Consider the following 18960-nt stretch of genomic DNA (forward strand, 5'->3'; position numbering starts at 1 on the left):
TTAAACAAATATCTTAGAAAGTAACTACTAGTGCATGAGCATCGCTCAGTGATGCTGTTGGACCACCCCAAACACCTCATTGGTAGCCATGATGAACACACCCAACCGTGGTCACATTTTTCTAAACGTATATCAGTGCCTTAATAGTTACGCTACAAAAACCTCCACGGAAGAGGAGAGTGAAATAGTGCTCTGACAGACCCGGCGGGGGTGACAGTAGCCCAGACTGCTGTGCGTTGATGCTCTCCCCTTGCTTCATGTGGCCTTTGAACTCATTGTTGTGTCGCGGGTGACGTCAGTGCCGTGTGCGGGAGACGGAGCGGCGTGCGCCTGGCGAGACAAAGGCGGCGGACCGACCGGGGTCAGGCAGGCAAGAGCAGCAACAGAAAGCCGAGAATCACTGTTTTTTTTTTTTTTAACTAAAAGATAACCGCTAACCTTGGACTTCAGTTGAGCTCTCCCTGACGCTGGGAGAAATGAAGAGGCAGTGACACTCCTGTGGAAATCTCCTGGAGGAGGAAAAACAACTGTGCCCTCTTTTCGGTTTTAAACGTTTTTTTCTTCTTCTCCTCAAACGCCCCCCTTTCGGTTTGCTAGTTAGCCGAACCGCTAGCTCCTAGCGCTGCACAGCACAGGTCTCCTCCTTCAGTCTGCTCCACGTCTTTCCCTAAAGAACTGGGCTACGAGTGAAGAGAGGACTTCATCGACAAAACGTAGATAAGGTAAGTTCTCGTGGTTTCCGCACGTATTTAATTTTAAAAAATAACACGGCAGTCTGTGAATGTGAACACAAGTTCGACTGTCAGAACAGAGCTAAAGCAGCTAACCGCGGCGCTCTCAAACAAAGAGGTCGACAACGTGACTGAGTGCCGACTGTGTGGAGCTAGCCTGCTAGCTTTTGATTCTTGGAGCTAACAACAGCTCATTTATCTGTTTATTGTTTTTAAATTTACGTTTAAATTCGGACAGCACACACCGGACCGGCTGGAGTCGGCACCGAAAAGGCTCGGGAATATACTGTGTGTGGTTGTGAGGACGGGCAAAACAGTCAACCTCCTGGATGAGCTCAGTTGTCAGACAAACAGCAACAACAGACAAAGCAAAGGCGCTCAAATCAATACTGTTAATGCGCGTTGTTATTGTTGGGTGATCTGAGGCTCCTCGGTGCTCTGTTACACTCGTATTTTGTGTGTTTTAATAGAAGACATGGAAAAACCTTTTATTTTTATTGTTGTTTTCTTTGAATTTCAGTAGAGGGTGAGCGGACTCCCAACAAAACAGGCATCCGTGATCTGATGTGAGATCCACGGAGAGACTATGCCTAGCCCTTTATTTCACCCCGAGATTATGGACCACGACGTGGTGATCAGCAGCCAACACAACGGGGTCGGTCTGTCCAGGGAGACGGATCAGGAGTCCCGGGAGGAGGACCACCAAGAGGCGCTCCGCTTCGCCCTGGACCAGCTGTCACTGATGGCCATGGAGAAGGTGGACTGTGGGGGCGGCGGAAGCAGCGGGCTTGTGGACAGCCTGGATGGGACCCAGGGTCCGGGACCCGAGAATTGCAACGGTGTGAGTGGAGGGGGGTTCGTGGATCTACAAATGCTGGACCATCCCAGCGGGTCTCGGGACTCTCCGACGTCCTGCTCTCCATCCCCGGAGTACTATGGCTCAGGGGGGTACCACATGGCCGGCTCCCATGCCATGCTCCACGGGGAACCAAACTCCGTCCTCTGCAGCAGGAAAAGAAGTGTCAACATGACCGAGTGTGTTCCCGTCCCCAGCTCCGAGCATGTGGCTGAGATAGTGGGCAGACAAGGTAAGGCTGTGCCGTTGAGCAGCTTGTTCTTTGTTTGGGTGACTGCCTGGTGAGCTGGGTCTGTGAATTTCAGCTGTCTGAGCTTGATGTTGTGGTCGGGCTGCACTTCCCTCTCCTGCTCTTCAGTGGCAGCATAATGCGGATACTCCACTGAAATGAAATGCCGCTGTAGTATTTGTGATTTTTGTTTGTTTTGTTTTTTTAAATCAGCAATTAGACAATGCTCTGACAGAGGGTGAGGGAGTGAGCGTGGCTGAGTGGGAAGGGAGGGGGAGGGGAGGGAGAGGGTCAGACAAAGCGGCAGATTGTCGGGAGTCTGGACATGTCTAGCAGCCTGCACCAAACAAAGGAAATATCGCGAAATGTGTAGATTTTCTTCGTACCGCAGATCACAGGCGGCACTGAACTCACACCTTCACCTCATACATGCGTTTGTTATATTTGCTCCTCAGAGCAGATGTGAGGCTGAAACGGGGCAGCAGCAGACGCACAAACACGGGACTGGGCGGTGTTACGCCCTGCACCCAGCTCAGTCTGCCGCTGCTGCTGCTTGCCGCTACGTTTATACTCGAGATGATTTCTTTAATTATGATTTCTATTCGGATGTGTCCTACACTTTAAATTTAGTCAAGCCGTGGGTTTGTTTTTCCCGTTGCGCTCGCGCTAACGTTACAGCATTGTTCTCTTTGTTTGAAAAAGCCATGCTTTCTGCTTCCCAGAATGACATCACGCTCCGTGCGTCCTATTGGCCGCCGAGAATGAAGCGTCCGCATTTAAAGACACAGAGCGCAGTGTGGATGCTGCTGCTGGGAGGAGGCATGCAGTGCAGCACTGATTTAATGTGGAGAGCTTCATGAAGACCTGCTGGCTTTACTGCCTGTTTCATAAAATGATCAGCACTACCTCAGTTTGAGCTGATGATAAAGGAATGGCTGATTATTTTTCATTTATGCTGTAGTTGTCGGTAAATTAGGTGCACTTTGTGTAGTTTGGTGGCTCTCTGACTGTGGAGCATACACCACTGTTGTGGGGTGTGGATTATGTCAGGAAAATGCTTCTCATTTTTACTGAAGTGTGTTTTTTGGCTTCTGATGCCAGAGTAAGTCTGAATTTATACTAATATAATCATGTTGTAGAAATGCTACTTTCAGCTCCTTCCTTTTTCACAAAGGGTCACCACAGCGGGCAGATATGCATATTTGATGTGGTAGACCTTTACACAGTTTACCCTTCCTGACACAACTTCAAAAGGATTTGTGTCTCCTCCTGGGACCGAACAGAGGAAATTACTTTATTTATCCTTGCGACAGACTGGCAATCTGTCCAGGTTGTACCCTGCCTCTCACCCTGTGGTAGCTGGGACAAGCTCCAGTCCCTCCACGACCCAATAAGGATAAGCGGAAAAGAATGGATAGATGGATATTTTATGGCAAATGTGTAAATTACTACACCAAAGTGCCAGGCGTATGTTACAAAAATATTTTTGATGTCAGGCTTTGAAATTTAGGCTAAAATTTGTGCTCTGCCTAATATAGCCCATTCATATTAGTGAGAGCAACTGAATTTTTGAAACTTTACAAAGTGAAGCATTCATAATTGTCAGCAAAATCAGATCAACTAATAAAACAAACAAAAAAAAACATTGCAGTTGATTGTGTGCTTCTGAATCTTCCAGGTTGTAAGATCAAGGCCCTGCGTGCCAAAACAAACACCTACATAAAGACTCCGGTGCGAGGCGAGGACCCTGTGTTCATCGTGACGGGACGCAGGGAGGATGTGGAGATGGCCAAGCGTGAAATTGTGTCTGCAGCAGAGCACTTCTCTATGATCAGGGCGTCCCGCTGCAAAGCTGGAGGGGGTGGAGGAGGCGGCTCCCTTCCCGGACCACCAAACCTACCTGGACAGACCACTATACAGGTGCAGTAGCCCTGCTGTGGTGCTGGGGTCATGTTTTTGCTTTTTGTCTTGTTTTGCTTGAAAATCAGCTAAAATATCCTTTTATTTTATCCCTGATCCAGGTTAGAGTGCCGTACAGAGTAGTCGGTTTAGTTGTTGGACCAAAAGGGGCAACAATCAAGCGCATCCAGCAGCAGACTCACACCTACATCGTGACACCGAGTCGAGAAAAAGACCCCGTGTTCGAGGTGACTGGGATGCCAGAGAACGTGGACAGAGCGAGAGAGGAGATCGAGACTCACATCACCCTGAGAACTGGAACCTTTGTAGACCTCCAGGGAGACAATGACTTCCACACTAATGGCACTGATGTCAGTCTTGAAGGCCTTGGTTCCCTGAGTGGGGGACTGGGAGCGACTTTGTGGTCCAGGGCAACTAGCCACCATTCTGCCCCCCCTCCTCCTCCAACATCCCCACCTTCTGCTCTTTCCATGTCCGTACACCACTCGTCCGGCAGGAAGATGTCCTCATCGGTTCCCTATCACACGCACAATGGCGGGATGAGCGCAGACAGCTTCAGCACCGCCCGGAAGGCCACTGAGGGAGGCAGTCCCACTAGCCCTTTTAGCACAGGCTCCAGCAGCGCTGGGGGATTCACTTTTGGGGGCGATTCCACCCCAGGACTGCCTTCGTCAGACGAGCTGGGCTTCGAGTTCAGTGCTTCCAACATCTGGGCGCCTTTCGTCAACAGCGGATCGGGCAATAAGACGGGCAGCTCCTCTCAGCAGCAGCCTCTGCGTCGCAATAGCAGCGGCGTCAGCGCCGGCGCCATCACTCCACGATTGTCCCCGACTCTGCCTCAGGACACAGGCGTGGTCCCCCCTCTGGATCACCCACTTGCCCGTCGTGCTCAAAGCGACCCCCTCAGCACTCTCTCCTGGCTGCAGTCTGGCAACGCAGGCGGCGGCTCCTTCTCCGGAGCATCGAGCTCCAGCTCCGGCGGCTCATCGACCGGTTACTCCTCCTGCTCGGCCTCCTCCCTCCCCGGTGGGTCGCCTACCGACTCAGAGGGAGGCGGCAGCGGCGTGGGTCTCACCTCTGGGATTTTGAGCCGACTGAAAGGCAGCTCTGGCTCTGGGGTTGCGGCTCTGGTTGGAGTCAGCCCCGGGGTCAACAGGGACTGCTTCGTGTGTTTCGAGAGCGAGGTGACGGCAGCCCTGGTGCCCTGCGGCCACAACTTGTTCTGCATGGAGTGCGCTGGGCAGATCTGCCAATCAACAGAGCCAGAATGCCCCGTCTGTCACACTCCTACCACACAGTGCATCCGCATCTTCTCGTAATGTCCCGGGCAAAGGGAGGGGTGGTGGGGTAAAATGTGGGATGGGAGGGGAACGGTCCCAAGTGGGGCACCAGCTGCGGCAGAGACAATGGAAGGAGTCACAATAATAACCTTCACACACATGATGGACCATAATAAATGCATTAATAGAGATGACGATACTATAAGGATGCTGATTTATTGCTGGTAACTGTCGATAAATGATGATGATAATAATTAATAGTGACTTATTTTCAGAGTGAAGTTAATTGAAACTGGTCTGTAGACAGTTGGAGCTCAGCCAGTCTCTTGGTGTTGAACTTAACGGAAGGAAACTAGTGTCTTATCTCTCTTCAGGCCTTCTTTTTGACCCAGAGCGGCCCTTGCGGCTGCCTGCTGGTCTGTCTCAACATTTCTTCATTCTGGCTTCTTCTTCAGATCTCTGCCTGCTCTCTCTCTCTCGCTCTCTATCTGTCTCACAGCCTTTCTTTTTGACACTTTTATACTTAACAGATATTTTTCAATGAAGCTGTCGACGAGGCCTGCACTTTTCTACTCCCTAATTTTACTGTTCTCAACAGGGCACCGCCCGTTTCCAACAAATCCCTTTGTCCTTTGCTCTCACTCATGCTGTTGTGGCACGAAGTGGCAAGGTTCCTCTTTTTTTTCTGTAAGTTTGGGACTTTTCTCTCTGTTTTTATTTTAAAGATCGCTGTGTTGTCAGGCACCTAGAAGAACAATAAACCCAAGGGACCTCTTAAGGATCAATTCCAGTTTCTCTTTGCCACAAAAGAATAGCCATCAGTAAGTAAGCCAAATGAATGTTATTAATAGACATCTCTTGAGTGAATTCATGTTGGATGAGTCTGCCCCACATTTCAAATGTGGCTGTCGCATTGATTCACATTAATTTTCCTTTAATAGGTGAGAAACGTACCATACGTGAAGTAATGTGTTTGAGGTCAGGTCTCTGTGTTTGGGCAGCCTGACAATCCCTTTACACCCCTCTGTCTCTGCGATATGCGAGTATGAGTGTGTGTGCGAGAGAACAACGCCCACTCATGCTGTTCGTCGCACCGCCGAGAGTAGGTCTGCTCCCTGTCCCGTTCTTCTTTGCTGCACACTCGGTCTTGAAGGAAAGCGACGCTGTGATCCATCCACACTACTGTAGTTGTCCTCCCACGTCTGTTACGCCCAGAGCCGCCGGTTTCTGGTGTTTTCTACTAGTTTTTGACTCTTGACTGTCAAGTGTGTGGCTGACAGACAATATTTTGAACACTAGGATAAGATGGGGCTTTTCTGATGTCACACAAGAATGTGTTGTCCAGTTAAGGTTAAGGAGAGAGGCCTCCTGCTGCTCCTCCTACACTAAACAATTACAAGGGGCCTCCATTGAACCTTTTCTTCATGCACTGTAAGGCCCGGCCCCTCTAAACTAAAAGCGAAAAAGAAACAGCTCTTACTGTTTTTGTTAGGTCTTCCACCTGTCTCTCACAGCGAAGCTGTACGGCACACTCTGACGTCACTGTTGTCCCCATACAGCGCTGTACTCCTGGCAAAATGTAGTGCACTATGTGGCTGGTTGATTGGGGTCTGTCATGTGTTTCATAGCATTACTGAGTAACTCCAGTGAGGCGGGTACATCCTGTTTTTAAGTTGGGTTTTTTTTTTCTGTTAGTGTTTTGATTTCATTGAGTTTGCAGTAACTGCCTCCTGTAGTCTTTATACTATGTGTATGATTTTTTATTTTTTTTTCCAACGTCTGTGTGACGTTACACGGTTGCAGGTTTTTTGTTTTGTTTTTCCCTCTCTCTTCTCCCTGACACGTGTGGATTCAGCTCGTAGAACGAGACAAAGCCATGACAGCTGAATTTTAAAGAAAAGAAGAAAAAGAAAAAGACGTACCTAATTTACAAGGGCTTCCTCTGAACGCACAGACACACGATCACATTTTCAGGCTCACACGGTAGGAAGAATCAACTTATCCTTTATGGCAGCTAGTAGCTAGGTCATCCAGGGCTTCCAGACACTCGTCGTGTTCAAATCCCAGCAGCTGCAGAATGTTGTGCTTCTTTTTAGTTATTCTGTTTGTTGCTTTTTTCTTTCTTTCTTTCTTTTTTTGGGAGGGGGGGGTCTTTTGTGTGTCGGGGTGTGTGTGTGTGTAATTGCCCTACACAGTCATCACATGCAGATCCTGTTGGTGTGTATGGCGCTGCATCAGGGTGTCTCACAGATCAGGACGAGTTGCAGGGTTTAAATGTCAAGGAATTAAAGGTAACTCTTGAGTAAATATGTGGGCTGATTTTGCTGTGCTTTGGTGCTGTAGCCTGGATGATGATGATGATGATGTTTAACTTATTTTTGTCTGTTTCCTACGCGCGTGACGAGGCTGTCCTGGTTGAGCAGCAGCAGCAGCAGCGCACCAATTGGTGCGCAGATGAGCTCGTGGTGCTTCTAGTGCAACTCCCTGCACAAACGCAGGAGAAATAAGTGGGTAAAGGGAGGCCGTTTTGTTCTCAGATCAACTTCTCCAATGCACTGTAGACCCAATGACCCTGTTCTCATTCTCGCCCTCACCCCTCCCCCTCTAAATGCCCACCCGGCCCCGTGGGGCTGGAGCGTGTTCCTCAGAGCAAACACGGGGCTGCGAGCGCGTCTATATGAGCCATTCTGTGATGACTGATGCGAGTCTGAGGCCCAACTTAAAGCTCTTACTTTCAACTGTCTGAGGTGACGCGTTAAACAATAAAATGTGTTGTGATTTCCAGATGGGTTCAGCGTAGATCCTGCTGTTGCACCAGGATGTTTGTGGCCGTTGAGAGAATGTTAGGGTTGATGTACAGTAGTTTAATTGTTAAAAGGTACTTTTTTTTTTTTCTTTTTTTTTTTTTTTTTTCCTTAACAAGACGTCTCCCCCTTCCCCCACTTCCTTCCTAAAGGTTTGAAAACAGGGTTTCCTGAGGCATGCTAGCCAGTGACCTCTGACCTTTTTTGTGATTAGAGGTGGGGGGAATGCAAAGAGAGCCACGCCAGTACGGGGTGCCAGACTCCCCTCGAACCTCTGCTCTCCTCTATTTTTGCTTTAATTCTTTTTGTATGCAGAACCAAAATGTAAAACGTCAGCAAACTAGGTTTCAGGCCTAACCTGTGTGTATGTATATACCCTGGATACAATCATCGGGATCTTGTTTTTCAAAGCAAAACAACTTAATTGAAGATGAACGTAGTTTCTAAAAAAAACATGTGTTATTATTTGTAAGTTAACCATCTGCATGTCTTCGAGCCTTCTGGCATTAGCTAATAATTTTTAAGATACAAAAAAAACAAAAATACAAAAAAACAAAAAACTTTTTACACATTTTATTTTTTACAATTTATTTGCTTACCTAAATATCCCAGACAATAATGTGACCCTTTTATTACTTCAAATTTATTTTTGTTTTCCATTTTGTTTTCTTTTTTTTTCATTTTCCTTATTTCCTGTGTACTACATATAGGCGATTTATAACAAAATGAGAAAATTATTGAAGAAATTTTAAAATTGAAATATATTTTATTTGAAAGTTTATGGACCTTTTAACCGTGAGCCGGGAAAAATTGTATAATCGTATAATTTGAGCTGACTTGACGGTTATGAGAAATGTATCAAGAGTTTTATTTTTTATGCTTCTTTAATAAAGTCTTGTTTTGTTTTTGTTTTATTTTTGTTTCATTTTTTTACTGGAAAATAAGAACTTGTCTGTGTGCTGTGTCTTTATTGTCAGTGGAAATGTGCACAAGATTGCAGCAGCCGCATCTTCCGACCACATGGTGGCAGTAGAGATGCACCTGCAGAGGAGTAAACCATAATGACGTGAAAAGTGTAGCTCGGGAGTGTTTGCTTGTAAATGTGACAACAAGACAAAGTTATTCATTTAGGAACAGGTTTTTCCAGCATGTACTGTGAACTTGAAGATTGTGTGTCAACAGTATGAATCCAAACTGCTCAACTTTAAATACAGTCCCACTGTTTTCACTCAAACGTCACTCTTAAGTTGCAGCATTTAATGTACTTTAGGCTCAGTCTGAGCGTTAAGAGATATCAAGGACTTATACAGCTGTTGGGAGGAGTGAGTAGGATAAGAGGAGGCAGTTTGCTTTTTTTTGCTGCTTCAGTTTTATGTCAAAATGTACAACTCTGAGAAAAACGTGATTCGATGGAAGCTAGACGTCTCAAGAAGTTGGGAACTAAAAAGCGACAGCTGAAGAAACATTTAATGAACATTTAATTACGGCAGGGCGGTAAAATGGCTGAGTATAAAAACGGCGGCAGAGTTTTAAAAATGTGGAATAATTTTAAAGTAATGTTCTTGAAAGTAGAATTGTGAATACTTCTGTCATCATCTGCAGTACAAAAGATTCAGAGAATCTGTGCGCTCGCCTGAAAATTGATACTGGATGTCCGTGATCTTCCGGTCCTGACGCGTCACTGCATTAAAAACAGGCGTGATTCCGTCATGGACGTCAATGCACCTTGGGGGGTGAGGGGGTGGGTACAGGAACACTTCCATCCACCAGAAACGCTGCTGTTTTCTCTGAGCCAAAAATAACCAGAGAAAAAGTGAGAAACTGCTCTGTGGTCAGATCATTCAAAGTTCCTGCAGGATAAAGAGGAGAGAGACCATCCACTTGGTTTACAAGTCTGCATCTATGATGGTAATAAGGTGCATCGGTGCCTGTGGAGTTGCACATTTGGAAAGGCTGAACGGTGTATATATAAGTAATAGAAGAGCATATGCTTCGTCCAGATGATGTCTTTCCGGCTCTTGAATCTTTCACTGAGACGATGCTAACATGCGTGCTTCACAGCAGAAGCGTTCACATGATGAACTGACCCGCACCAGCCCAGACTGTTCACCAACATTTGGCACATGAAATGAAAAATAAGACAAAGAAGACTCGGGACTTGTTTTTTAATGCTCCTCTCACCCGAATTCCATCAAAACCATTTTTACTTCTGTCAGTCACAACTGAAGAGTGATGATCACTCACTTTCCTGAATACTGTCCAGCACTGCATCAGTGTTTTCAATCAAATTACCTTTTTCAAATATGTATGAAGGAGCAAATAGAAAAATACACTGTCAGAGATTTACTTGCAAAAAACAGAAGTACATACTTTCCGTCTTGTGTCACAACTGCTCATCCAAGGATGCCCTGCTGCTCTGAGATTTGGTGAATGTGGAGGACATCTGTGTGCAGTCTGTGCAAAATGTAGCTGCAGTTACTTGTTTTTAGCTTACAGGAGTGGCCACCACTGTGGTCTTTTGCTGCCATAATCTGCTTTCAGAAATGCTCTTCTGCATACCTTGGTTATTTGAGTCACTGCTGCCGTCATATCAGCTCAGAGTAGTCTGACCATTCTCCTCTGACATCATCAAGGTATTTTCACCCAGAGAACCAGAGAATTTTGTCATTTCAGACCATTCCCTGTAAACCCTGGAGATGGCTGTGTGGGAAAATCCCAGGAGATCAGCAGTTTGTGAAATACTCAGACCAACAACCATGCAGCTTTCACTCACCTTTCTTCCTGATGCTCAGTTTGAACTTCAGCGTGCACATCTGCATGCCTCAATGCTTTGAATTACTGACCTGTGACTGTTTGAGTGGATAGTTGCATTAAAGAGCAGTTGAACAGGCGTACATAATAGAGTGGCCTCTGAATGTATGTAGGCTGACATGTGATATAAATGCTGTTTCAGGACCAAAAAGCGTGCACTTCACCGAAAGGGAAACCCATGCATTTAAATCTGAAGCCTGAACATGCGCAGACTCTTCAAATGGTTTTGTTTTGAACTGATCACATAAGTGTTTATTTGATGCTTTGCAAGACACAGGCTGATAACAGCTGTGCGGGGTTGTTGTGGTGGAGGTAAACAGAAGAGAGGGCACGGTTTTGAGTGCCGGCTTTCATTTTTCAGAAGATGTTTGTTTTTAAAGGTGCGGTTTTAATTCCCTTCAGTTTGTGTTTAGATTTCTGAGACGCTGTTTCTGGAAATCTGTTTAAACATTTGGCAAAATTGTAACAGGAAGTGTTGAGGCTGTGGAGGGTCTTAGAAAAATGCATACACTATCGGTCTTAGAGCCGCAAATCGACCACGCCCAAAAAAGTGCTATAAAAAATTTATATATTAATATTTTTTTCCACTTTAAATTAGCCAATCTTTTAGACCTACTTCTCCTTGAAATATTCATGTCAAGTTTTAATTACATTTCGCGGATTTTAACCCTTTATATCCCGGTTTCGTCACATGAGCGCACTGCTTTTTTTGCCCCAAAAAACAAAAAACTTGAATATTTTCCAAAAAAAACATTTGAGGTAATATTCAATTGTTATTATAATTAGGCCTTTAGATGGACTAAAGATTGGCACCAAGAGTCATTTCGATCGCCTTTTATTTTTTTTCCAGGAGCGCATTTCATAAAATGCACACTATCGACCACGCCCAAAAAGTGCTATAAAAAATTTATATATTAATATTTTATTCCACTTTAAATTAGCCAATCTTTTAGACCTACTTCTCCTTGAAATATTCATGTCAAGTTTTAATTACATTTCCGGATTTTAACCCTTTATATCCCGGTTTTGTCACATGAGCGCACTGCTTTTTTTGCCCCAAAAACATAAAACATAAAACATAAAATATTTTCCAAAAAAAACATTTGAAGTAATATTTTATTGTTATTATAATTAGGCCTTTAGATGGACAAAAGATTGGCACGAACATTAATTTCGATCCGGTTTTAATTTTTTTTCCAGAAGCCAAAAATGTCCCCAGGCGGCGCTGCTGCTCCTGCTCCCCCGGGGAGGAGTGCCTCTGCCGGGGGTGTGTTTCGCGCAGCGCCGGAGCATATGGTTCGGTTCCCGTGTCTGCAGCACACACTTCCGCTACCACGTGAAAACAAATACGTCATTTCCTGTTGATTAAAAAAAATTAATGCACCCTTAAACGATCCTAAGGTCAGAAAATGGTCCGGAACGAGCAGCGGGCCAAGCTGCTGCTGTACGCGGGAAATTAGTCTGCCTTTTCCGGGTATCTGTCTCGAGCAGGCCGCTGGAGAACATGTGTATGTTCCGCAGGCGTCACATGTGGAGCAAGGGCGCCACCTGGTGGACAAATAAAAAAATTACAACTCTAAGGCCAGTACTGCAAGCGGAAGCGGAAGCATTACCGATCACGATCGATTTGACCGTAATTTTTTTGCCGTGAAAAATAGCGTTTATAATGGGTTTCAATGGGGCACAAATCGACCACTAGGTCCGATAGCGTAAGTTTATCGCTAGCTTAGCCACTGAAGCTAATTTCCGGAAGTCATACTGAAATTTTAACAGTAAATGTGACCGAACTTTTTTTTGCAGACTTTCGCTATATTCCATTCAACACTGTGCAAATGGCATGTAATCGAAATTTGAAAAAGCCACAAATCGACCCTAAGACTCTCCAGGGGTTTTAACAAAAAGGCAGCCTTGGACATTAAATATCTGAATTATAGACTCAGAAAACCAATAACAGCAGTATGGCATCAAGTCACATGAACACTTTTATATTTAACAGAAGGTTAAATTGCAAATATCTTAATGTATGACAACTAAACCTTCCAGATTCTCAGATATGGAAACTTGTCTCACACTGGGGTCAATGGACTGTTAAAGCACACATTTTATAGAGCAAATATCTTATTATTTGATATCATCCTTGTTAAATATAACATAAATGAAAATACTCATCTGTTACAACCCTTGTTAACTTTGGGATAAAACACCACAGTTATTTCTTCCTGACCACTTATCTGGTTTAGGGCTGACAGATGATCAGTGGAAACAGGAAGCACCTTATGTTTTTGTTTTGATTTTTAATAAATTTGCAATTATTTCAAGCTAGCGTTTTGTTTTTGTTTTGTTTTTAAATTTGTCATTGTGGAGTATTATGTGCAGAATTTTGAGGTGAAAATAAACCTAATCCATACTGGAATAAAGCTGCAATGCAACGAAATGTGGAACAAATGAAGTGCTGTGAATACCTCTCTGCTGAATCACACTTGTTATTAATCTCTCTCTCTTCCACAGCATGTCTTTATCCTGTCTTCCTTCTCTCACCCCAACCGGTCGCAGCAGATGGCCCCGCCCCTCCCTGAGCCTTGTTCTGCCGGAGGTTTCTTCCTGGGAGAAAAGGGAGTTTTTCCTTCCCACTGTTGCTGAAGTGTTTGCTCATAGGGGGTCATATGATTGTTGGGTTTTTTCCTCTATATGCATTATTGTAGGGTCTACCTTACAATATAAAGCGCCTTGAGGCAACTGTTGTTGTGATTTGGCGCTGTATAAATAAAATAAAATTGAATTGAATTTTCTGGTTGGCCAACTTAAATCACCAGTCACTCTAAACATGCATGTCCTTGGACTGTGGGAGGAAGAGGAGTAGCCGTGCAGACACAAGAAGAACATGCAAACTCTTGGACCTTGTCGCTATGAGGTGACAGTGCTAACAACTGTGCTGCCCACAATATACTCATCTCTGGGCTTAGAGTACAACATGTATAAAGCCTAAGACTGAAATGATCACCTGTCTTTCCTCACTCTTCACAGCGGAGAGGCAGCTGAAACTTGATCCCCTCTTTTGCTCCATATAGAGGTCAGAGGTCACACACAGAACAGAGAAGCCAGTTGATGTGTTCAAAGACTCACACTAGAAACTTGGATTAGGTCTCACTTGCATCCCAAAGTAAGAATAAAAATGACTGTTTCTGCTTCGACTCAGAGGCAGTGATGCGATTCTCAGAGAGACGGTTGGGTTGTGACACAAATGTCCTTTTAATAGGAAGCAGATCACAATCAGGCTGCATTCCAGTTCCACTTCATCCTCATTAAAGAACAATCGATAATGATAAGAAACAAATTAGAAACATCCTCGGTAGAAAATAATTCTCTCATGCGAGTTCTGTGTTCACTACATTCGTATTGGTTACAGATGACGTATTCACAAGCCTTTTGGAAACAACAGATAACACAGATGAGCTGTCGTTACATAGCTTTGAAAGTAAAAACAGGGAAGGAGGAGAAAAAACCCCCAAAACAAAACAGCAAGTAACATCAAAGAGACACGTGCTGGCACAATAAAGTTTCCCATCATGCAACTGGAGTTGATTCTATTCACAGGGCGCCATTGTTGGTCTCCGCGGAGGTGTGTCAGCGTGCATGCATGCATGTGTGTCATCTTACATGTGCCCTTTTGTGCTTGAGCAGAGGTCTGTGTGTGTGTGTGTGTGTCATCAGTGCATATGTGTGGTGGTGTCTGTATACGTGTACACACATACAGACGTGAACCAGGCAGCCAATGAGCCTCGGGCCGGGTCATCACTTATTTATTGTTGCTTTTTTTTTCAGCTACAACCTGACATGTCAAGTTTTTGTCTTGAGCTCTGGGGTTACCAACGGCAACCCCCCAAAAAAGTTTAACTGTGTTTAAAGGAGCACTCCGCTGATTTGTGTGCAGGTAAAAACAAACAAAAGAGAGGGGAAAAAGGTAGTGCTTGGAGATGTTGTCCATATATTCTTCTTCCTCGGGGACTGCATTACCCACGATCCAGTCTGGGTTAGTTATTTGTTTTTCAGTTATCTCCCCCCTCTGCAGAGCTTTAAGCCACAAGCAGACAGGACTAAGCAGGACTGACTCTCCCACCCCTCCCTCTTTTTAAATAAGCAAACGCTCAAATCCTGTGCAACAGTAAAAATCAGTGGAGTTCCCCTTTTAATGTTGGGCAACAACAGCAAAATCAAGCACGATCAAGTGCAATTTAATGGCCTAAATCAGAGGCATGATTTGGTCTCCCCAAGAAAGACGTGCTTTTAGGGTTGAACTATCCCGACGATCGGAGAAAGAAGGCTCTGCTGAGAGTGAATAACATTCAGACGATTAGTTTTTGGTAGCTTTTGAACAGTTAAGCGAAGACAACATGTGACAGGGCCAGCAGTGACGCCCGGGTTAAAACAGAAACCTACCCGGCGTCACTGACATCACTCAGTTTTACACAGAGACTACAAGACGAGCCGGATGGCGACCGCGAACGCTTGCTCACCTTTTCACATGACTAAAAGTGACACTTGTACACCATAAATGCTTGGCGGTGACTCTGATGGCTTCATTCTTTGAATAAAAAAAAAAGAAAAAAGAAAAACATGAGCTCTGCTTCGTGCAAATTTGGTCCTACTGAAGGCAAAGCAGTAATTCAAAAGCAAAACACGTTCCTTCTTTCTTATCCAAAACGTGTGAGAAAGAGATTACACACTTCCAACAGGAATGGGAACTTTATGAGTCCACAAATAAAATATTTCAGTGAGTTACAAAAACCACGTGATCATAACTTTCCCATTCCTTTCATGCAGAGTGTGCAGTTGGTGCTTCTGTTAGTTATTGACAGCGCATACGTTTTGGGTGTGTAGGTACAATGTATTGCTCACAATCTCACAGCCCATTTTGCAGGTGTGACTATCAGCCCACACAGGCACACACACACACACACACACACACACACACACACACTCTCACAAACACACACCCCTTCACGCATACATTAACAAAAAGCGTATTCACCAGCTTTGTTGGTGAAACAAACCACTATTGCCTTGAACAGATGTGTTCAGATGCGTGTGCAGGCGATCGGGAGGAAAGTGTTCCACCGAGCGGTTGTTCGGCACCACGTGTCCTTTTTATTTGTTTCGAGTTCCTCCACGGTGACACTTCAAGGTTTAAATGGCAGAACAAGCAGGCGGGCAACAGAAGCACGGACAGCATGAGTTAGTGCATGAAGTGACATCCCAGTCCACCCATCCTGTAGCCCTTTTTTTTTAAAATTAATGTGCACTCTTCAGGGGGGAGGGGAAGGTAAGACGTCGGGGCATTGCTCCGTTTTGTCGTGACGTGAAGCAACAAGAAACATTTTAAAAACTGCACATTGTGTGTGGCCGCGGCTTTTGCCCCTAACGGCACGTCACACGTCACGGCACGTCATGGATCCACTGGTGGTGTGTCTTCATGTCACATTTTATAAAAACCTTACTGTACCGGGGTTAAATGCACCATGCTCACACAGACAACATATCGGAGGCACCCATCTTTAACACGGGAGTGGGAACGGTATAATCACAGTGTTCCTGGGGGTCAACATGCAGGAGATTACATTACAGGACTAGCAGTGATGTTGACCTTGGATGTCAGATGATCCAGGGTCAGTGTTGTGTTTTTTGTTTGTTTGTTTGTCTGTTTTTGAGGGGAAGGAGGGCTGATCTTAGATCTGTGTCTGAACTCCAAATTACACAATATGTTACATCGTGGGAAGCCTACAAAGAGCAAAACAACGAGGGTCAGGGAGACGGACTGGAAGAACGACACACAGTCAGGCAGGCAAGCAGACGGACGGACAGGCTGACGGAGCATAGCTATGGCGAGGAGCAAAGTGCAAAGTGGTCATTCTCAACCTATTCACATGGACTTGTTGTGGATGCAGTGAGCGTTATCTCACATCTAAATGCGCGGCGTATAAAAGGCGTAGTGTGGCAGGAACGAGTGAGTGAGGGATGGGGATGTGAGGCTTCAGTGGAGAGTTTTTGGGGGAAATGACTAATGAGATTCATATAAACATATTCCTGCTTGTTTGCATTGATAACATTGCGATGTAAATGTTGCATAATGTAAGCGAGATATGTACAACTGAGCATTTTTATGTGTGTGCTTGTGTATTGCACGTGGTTGTCTAACTATGCAGGTGTGAGTAGTATGTGTGCGTAACACTTTGCCGGTCAGGTACGTCTCTGTGCACACGTGCTCTCTCGCTCTCCTCTCCCTCCCCTCAGCTGCGGCCCTCTTCGGCCGAACGCTGGTCTGACTTGAGTTTGACGAATTCTTTCGCCACGTCGTCGTTGTTGCGCTGAGAGAGGATGCGCAACACCGTCAGGCCCGTCTCGTCCATGTGGACGCGTCTGCCCAGCGGCATCCAGCAGGTGACGCTGCCCTTGTTGGCTATGTCCTTCACCTGCAGCACAGCCATGCCCACGGTGCGGTCCTCCCTGGCGAAGCAGTAGTCCTTCACGCACACTTGCAGCTCGTAGCTCTCCGGCCCGACCTCAGTGCCCAGTGAGCTGGAATGAGACAGAAAACACACGATAAAGGTCAGCTTGTCTCTTCTGGATCAGCTGGTGCTGCAAATCAGACTGAGTGGACACTCACTACTGGAAGCTCTCATTGAACTTTGGCGACCAGCTGTTGTTCTTGGACTTGGTGGCAAATTTCCTCTTCTTGTCACTCAGGTGAGGGCCGATGATGTAGACTTCGACGAAAGGCCTGAAGCCCTGTGCTTTCCATTTCAGGTCATTAGCAGCGATCACTGGACACAGAAAGCCAGGGTAGGTAACATGAGTAATAAATCCATAACAAACTTTCAGCATGATTAAATTGGTCTGAGAGGAATTTAAGGCTCCTGTGGGTCTGCTTTCAGACTTTATAAAATACAGAAGACCAGATCAGCAGTGGAAAATACAACCAAAGAGTCCAGTGACTTTAGTCCTTTCTAAGGACCTCTCCTCGTGCACCTCTGGACTGCTTATAGAGCAGCCATTATTCTCATATTGCTATTATACAAATTCTGTTTACACTCTGTTTGCTGTGGACCTCAGTGAGAGGAAACATCAGCTTCTGTGTCAATGATCATCACAGTGATGAGAGCCGATTCTCTGGCTAGGACCCTGGGACCAAACAGCAGACTTCAAAGTCCACTCTGTCTAAATCTGAAGGCGACACGTCAGGAGCATGCTTGTTTTTTTTTTTTGCTTTGTTTGTTTGTTTTTTAACTCATCGGCTTTTGCACTGAGAATTCGTCCCATAGGGTCAGACTGTTGACTGTAATGTGCATTCTGTGGAAGTGGTGAGAGCATGAGAGGCGAGACTGAGTAGAATAAAATCACATTTGGCTTTTGCTTTGTTTTGTATACAGCAGTGCATTTTACGCTGTGGGCCACATACAGGCCACTTTGATGGTAAATGGGCCGGTTCCCCTTTGTGTTAGTGTAAACAAGTTTAACCACACAGCCCTGAGACATCTTGATTTAAGAAAAAGAAGTACAGTTTCAAGAGTTCTATGTGTTTCTTTTTTCTACATGACACAGAAATGTTGCTGTAATGAATGAAAGCATGCATCTATCAGCATGACTCTTCAGGCTAAATTTGTAAAAAACAGATGTGTAAAACTGCCCAATTAAGCAGAAAGATTTGCCCTTTATTTTCAAACACTTACTGTCTGTAGCAGGTAGTAAAAAAAAACCAGGTACTTTTAAGCCATTTAATTGTTTATCTATTACTTATTTACTTTACTTGATCAGTACCCAAATCTGTACAAATTGTGAAAATACAGTTAAAAGTTCCAAATGTATGGCCTCCATATTTTCCAAAGCTATCCAGTGAGTCACACTGGAGTCTTTGCCTGGCCGATTCTGGCCCCTAGACCTTATGTTTGACACCCTTCTTTGAGCAGCTTCCACCTGAAAGAGCAGGGTTTGAATTCTGCCATGATGCAGATGGCTGTACTAGTCTGGTGGGAGGGGCTGTTTGTTTTTCGGCCTTCTTCACATTTCTGCCGACTGAACAGCTTTAAGTGAAAAAATAAAAGAAGGTGACAGAAGACACAACCGCAAAAGCTGCTCTGCTATTTTTACCTTTCACACTGATCTTGTGTTCTCCATTAGGCTGGGGTAAAATGTCCACATTCATGACCCCCTCACCGACTGCATCCACTCCAGACGCTGCAAAGACACGCTCTGTTAGTGGATGACAGGCAACTGTGCCCCTACTTTATCTTTCCATGGCTGTGAACTTGTGTTTTCTGCAGACCCTGATGTAGCA

The 18960-nt window shown here is 45.2% G+C and overlaps 2 protein-coding genes across 3 annotated transcripts in view; one reads left to right on the forward strand and one right to left on the reverse strand.

Moving 5' to 3' along the window:
- The first annotated feature begins 329 nt into the window (after positions 1 to 329).
- On the forward strand, positions 330 to 8767 carry LOC146687871 (RNA-binding protein MEX3B). 2 transcript variants are annotated; one of them, XM_085439224.1, is made up of 4 exons: positions 330 to 722; positions 1252 to 1819; positions 3495 to 3736; positions 3838 to 8767. In XM_085439224.1, exons 2-4 carry the CDS (start codon positions 1318 to 1320, stop codon positions 5053 to 5055), a joined length of 1962 nt encoding a protein of 653 aa, XP_085295350.1. In that variant the 5' UTR covers positions 330 to 722; positions 1252 to 1317; the 3' UTR covers positions 5056 to 8767. The 2 variants fall into 2 exon arrangements, with proteins under 2 accessions (XP_085295350.1, XP_085295351.1); XM_085439225.1 differs by having other exon boundaries at positions 1255 to 1819.
- Positions 8768 to 13856: 5089 nt separating this feature from the next.
- LOC146687872 (protein unc-13 homolog A) overlaps positions 13857 to 18960 on the reverse strand; it is a 35010-nt gene continuing 29906 nt past the window's right edge. The window contains exons 40-42 of the mRNA XM_085439507.1: positions 18774 to 18860; positions 17293 to 17449; positions 13857 to 17204 (exon numbers count right to left, since the gene is read on the reverse strand). Of these exons, the coding sequence (XP_085295633.1) occupies positions 16916 to 17204; positions 17293 to 17449; positions 18774 to 18860 (533 nt within the window). The 3' untranslated portion in view covers positions 13857 to 16915. The remainder of the gene's footprint in view (positions 17205 to 17292; positions 17450 to 18773; positions 18861 to 18960) is intronic.

Source organism: Copadichromis virginalis, linkage group LG18, assembly GCF_057382275.1.
Source record: "Copadichromis virginalis isolate Kocher_CV1m ecotype Utaka linkage group LG18, C_Virginalis_male_GT1.1, whole genome shotgun sequence".
Taxonomy (NCBI): domain Eukaryota; kingdom Metazoa; phylum Chordata; class Actinopteri; order Cichliformes; family Cichlidae; genus Copadichromis; species Copadichromis virginalis.

Bases quoted from the DNA above. Each gene is read 5' to 3' on its own strand.
- LOC146687871 (XM_085439224.1), top strand. From the start codon at position 1,318: ATGCCTAGCCCTTTATTTCACCCCGAGATTATGGACCACGACGTGGTG. The intron at 1,820-3,494 runs GTAAGGCTGTGC...TGAATCTTCCAG, and splicing joins TGAGATAGTGGGCAGACAAG to GTTGTAAGATCAAGGCCCTG. The intron at 3,737-3,837 runs GTGCAGTAGCCC...TCCCTGATCCAG, and splicing joins CTGGACAGACCACTATACAG to GTTAGAGTGCCGTACAGAGT.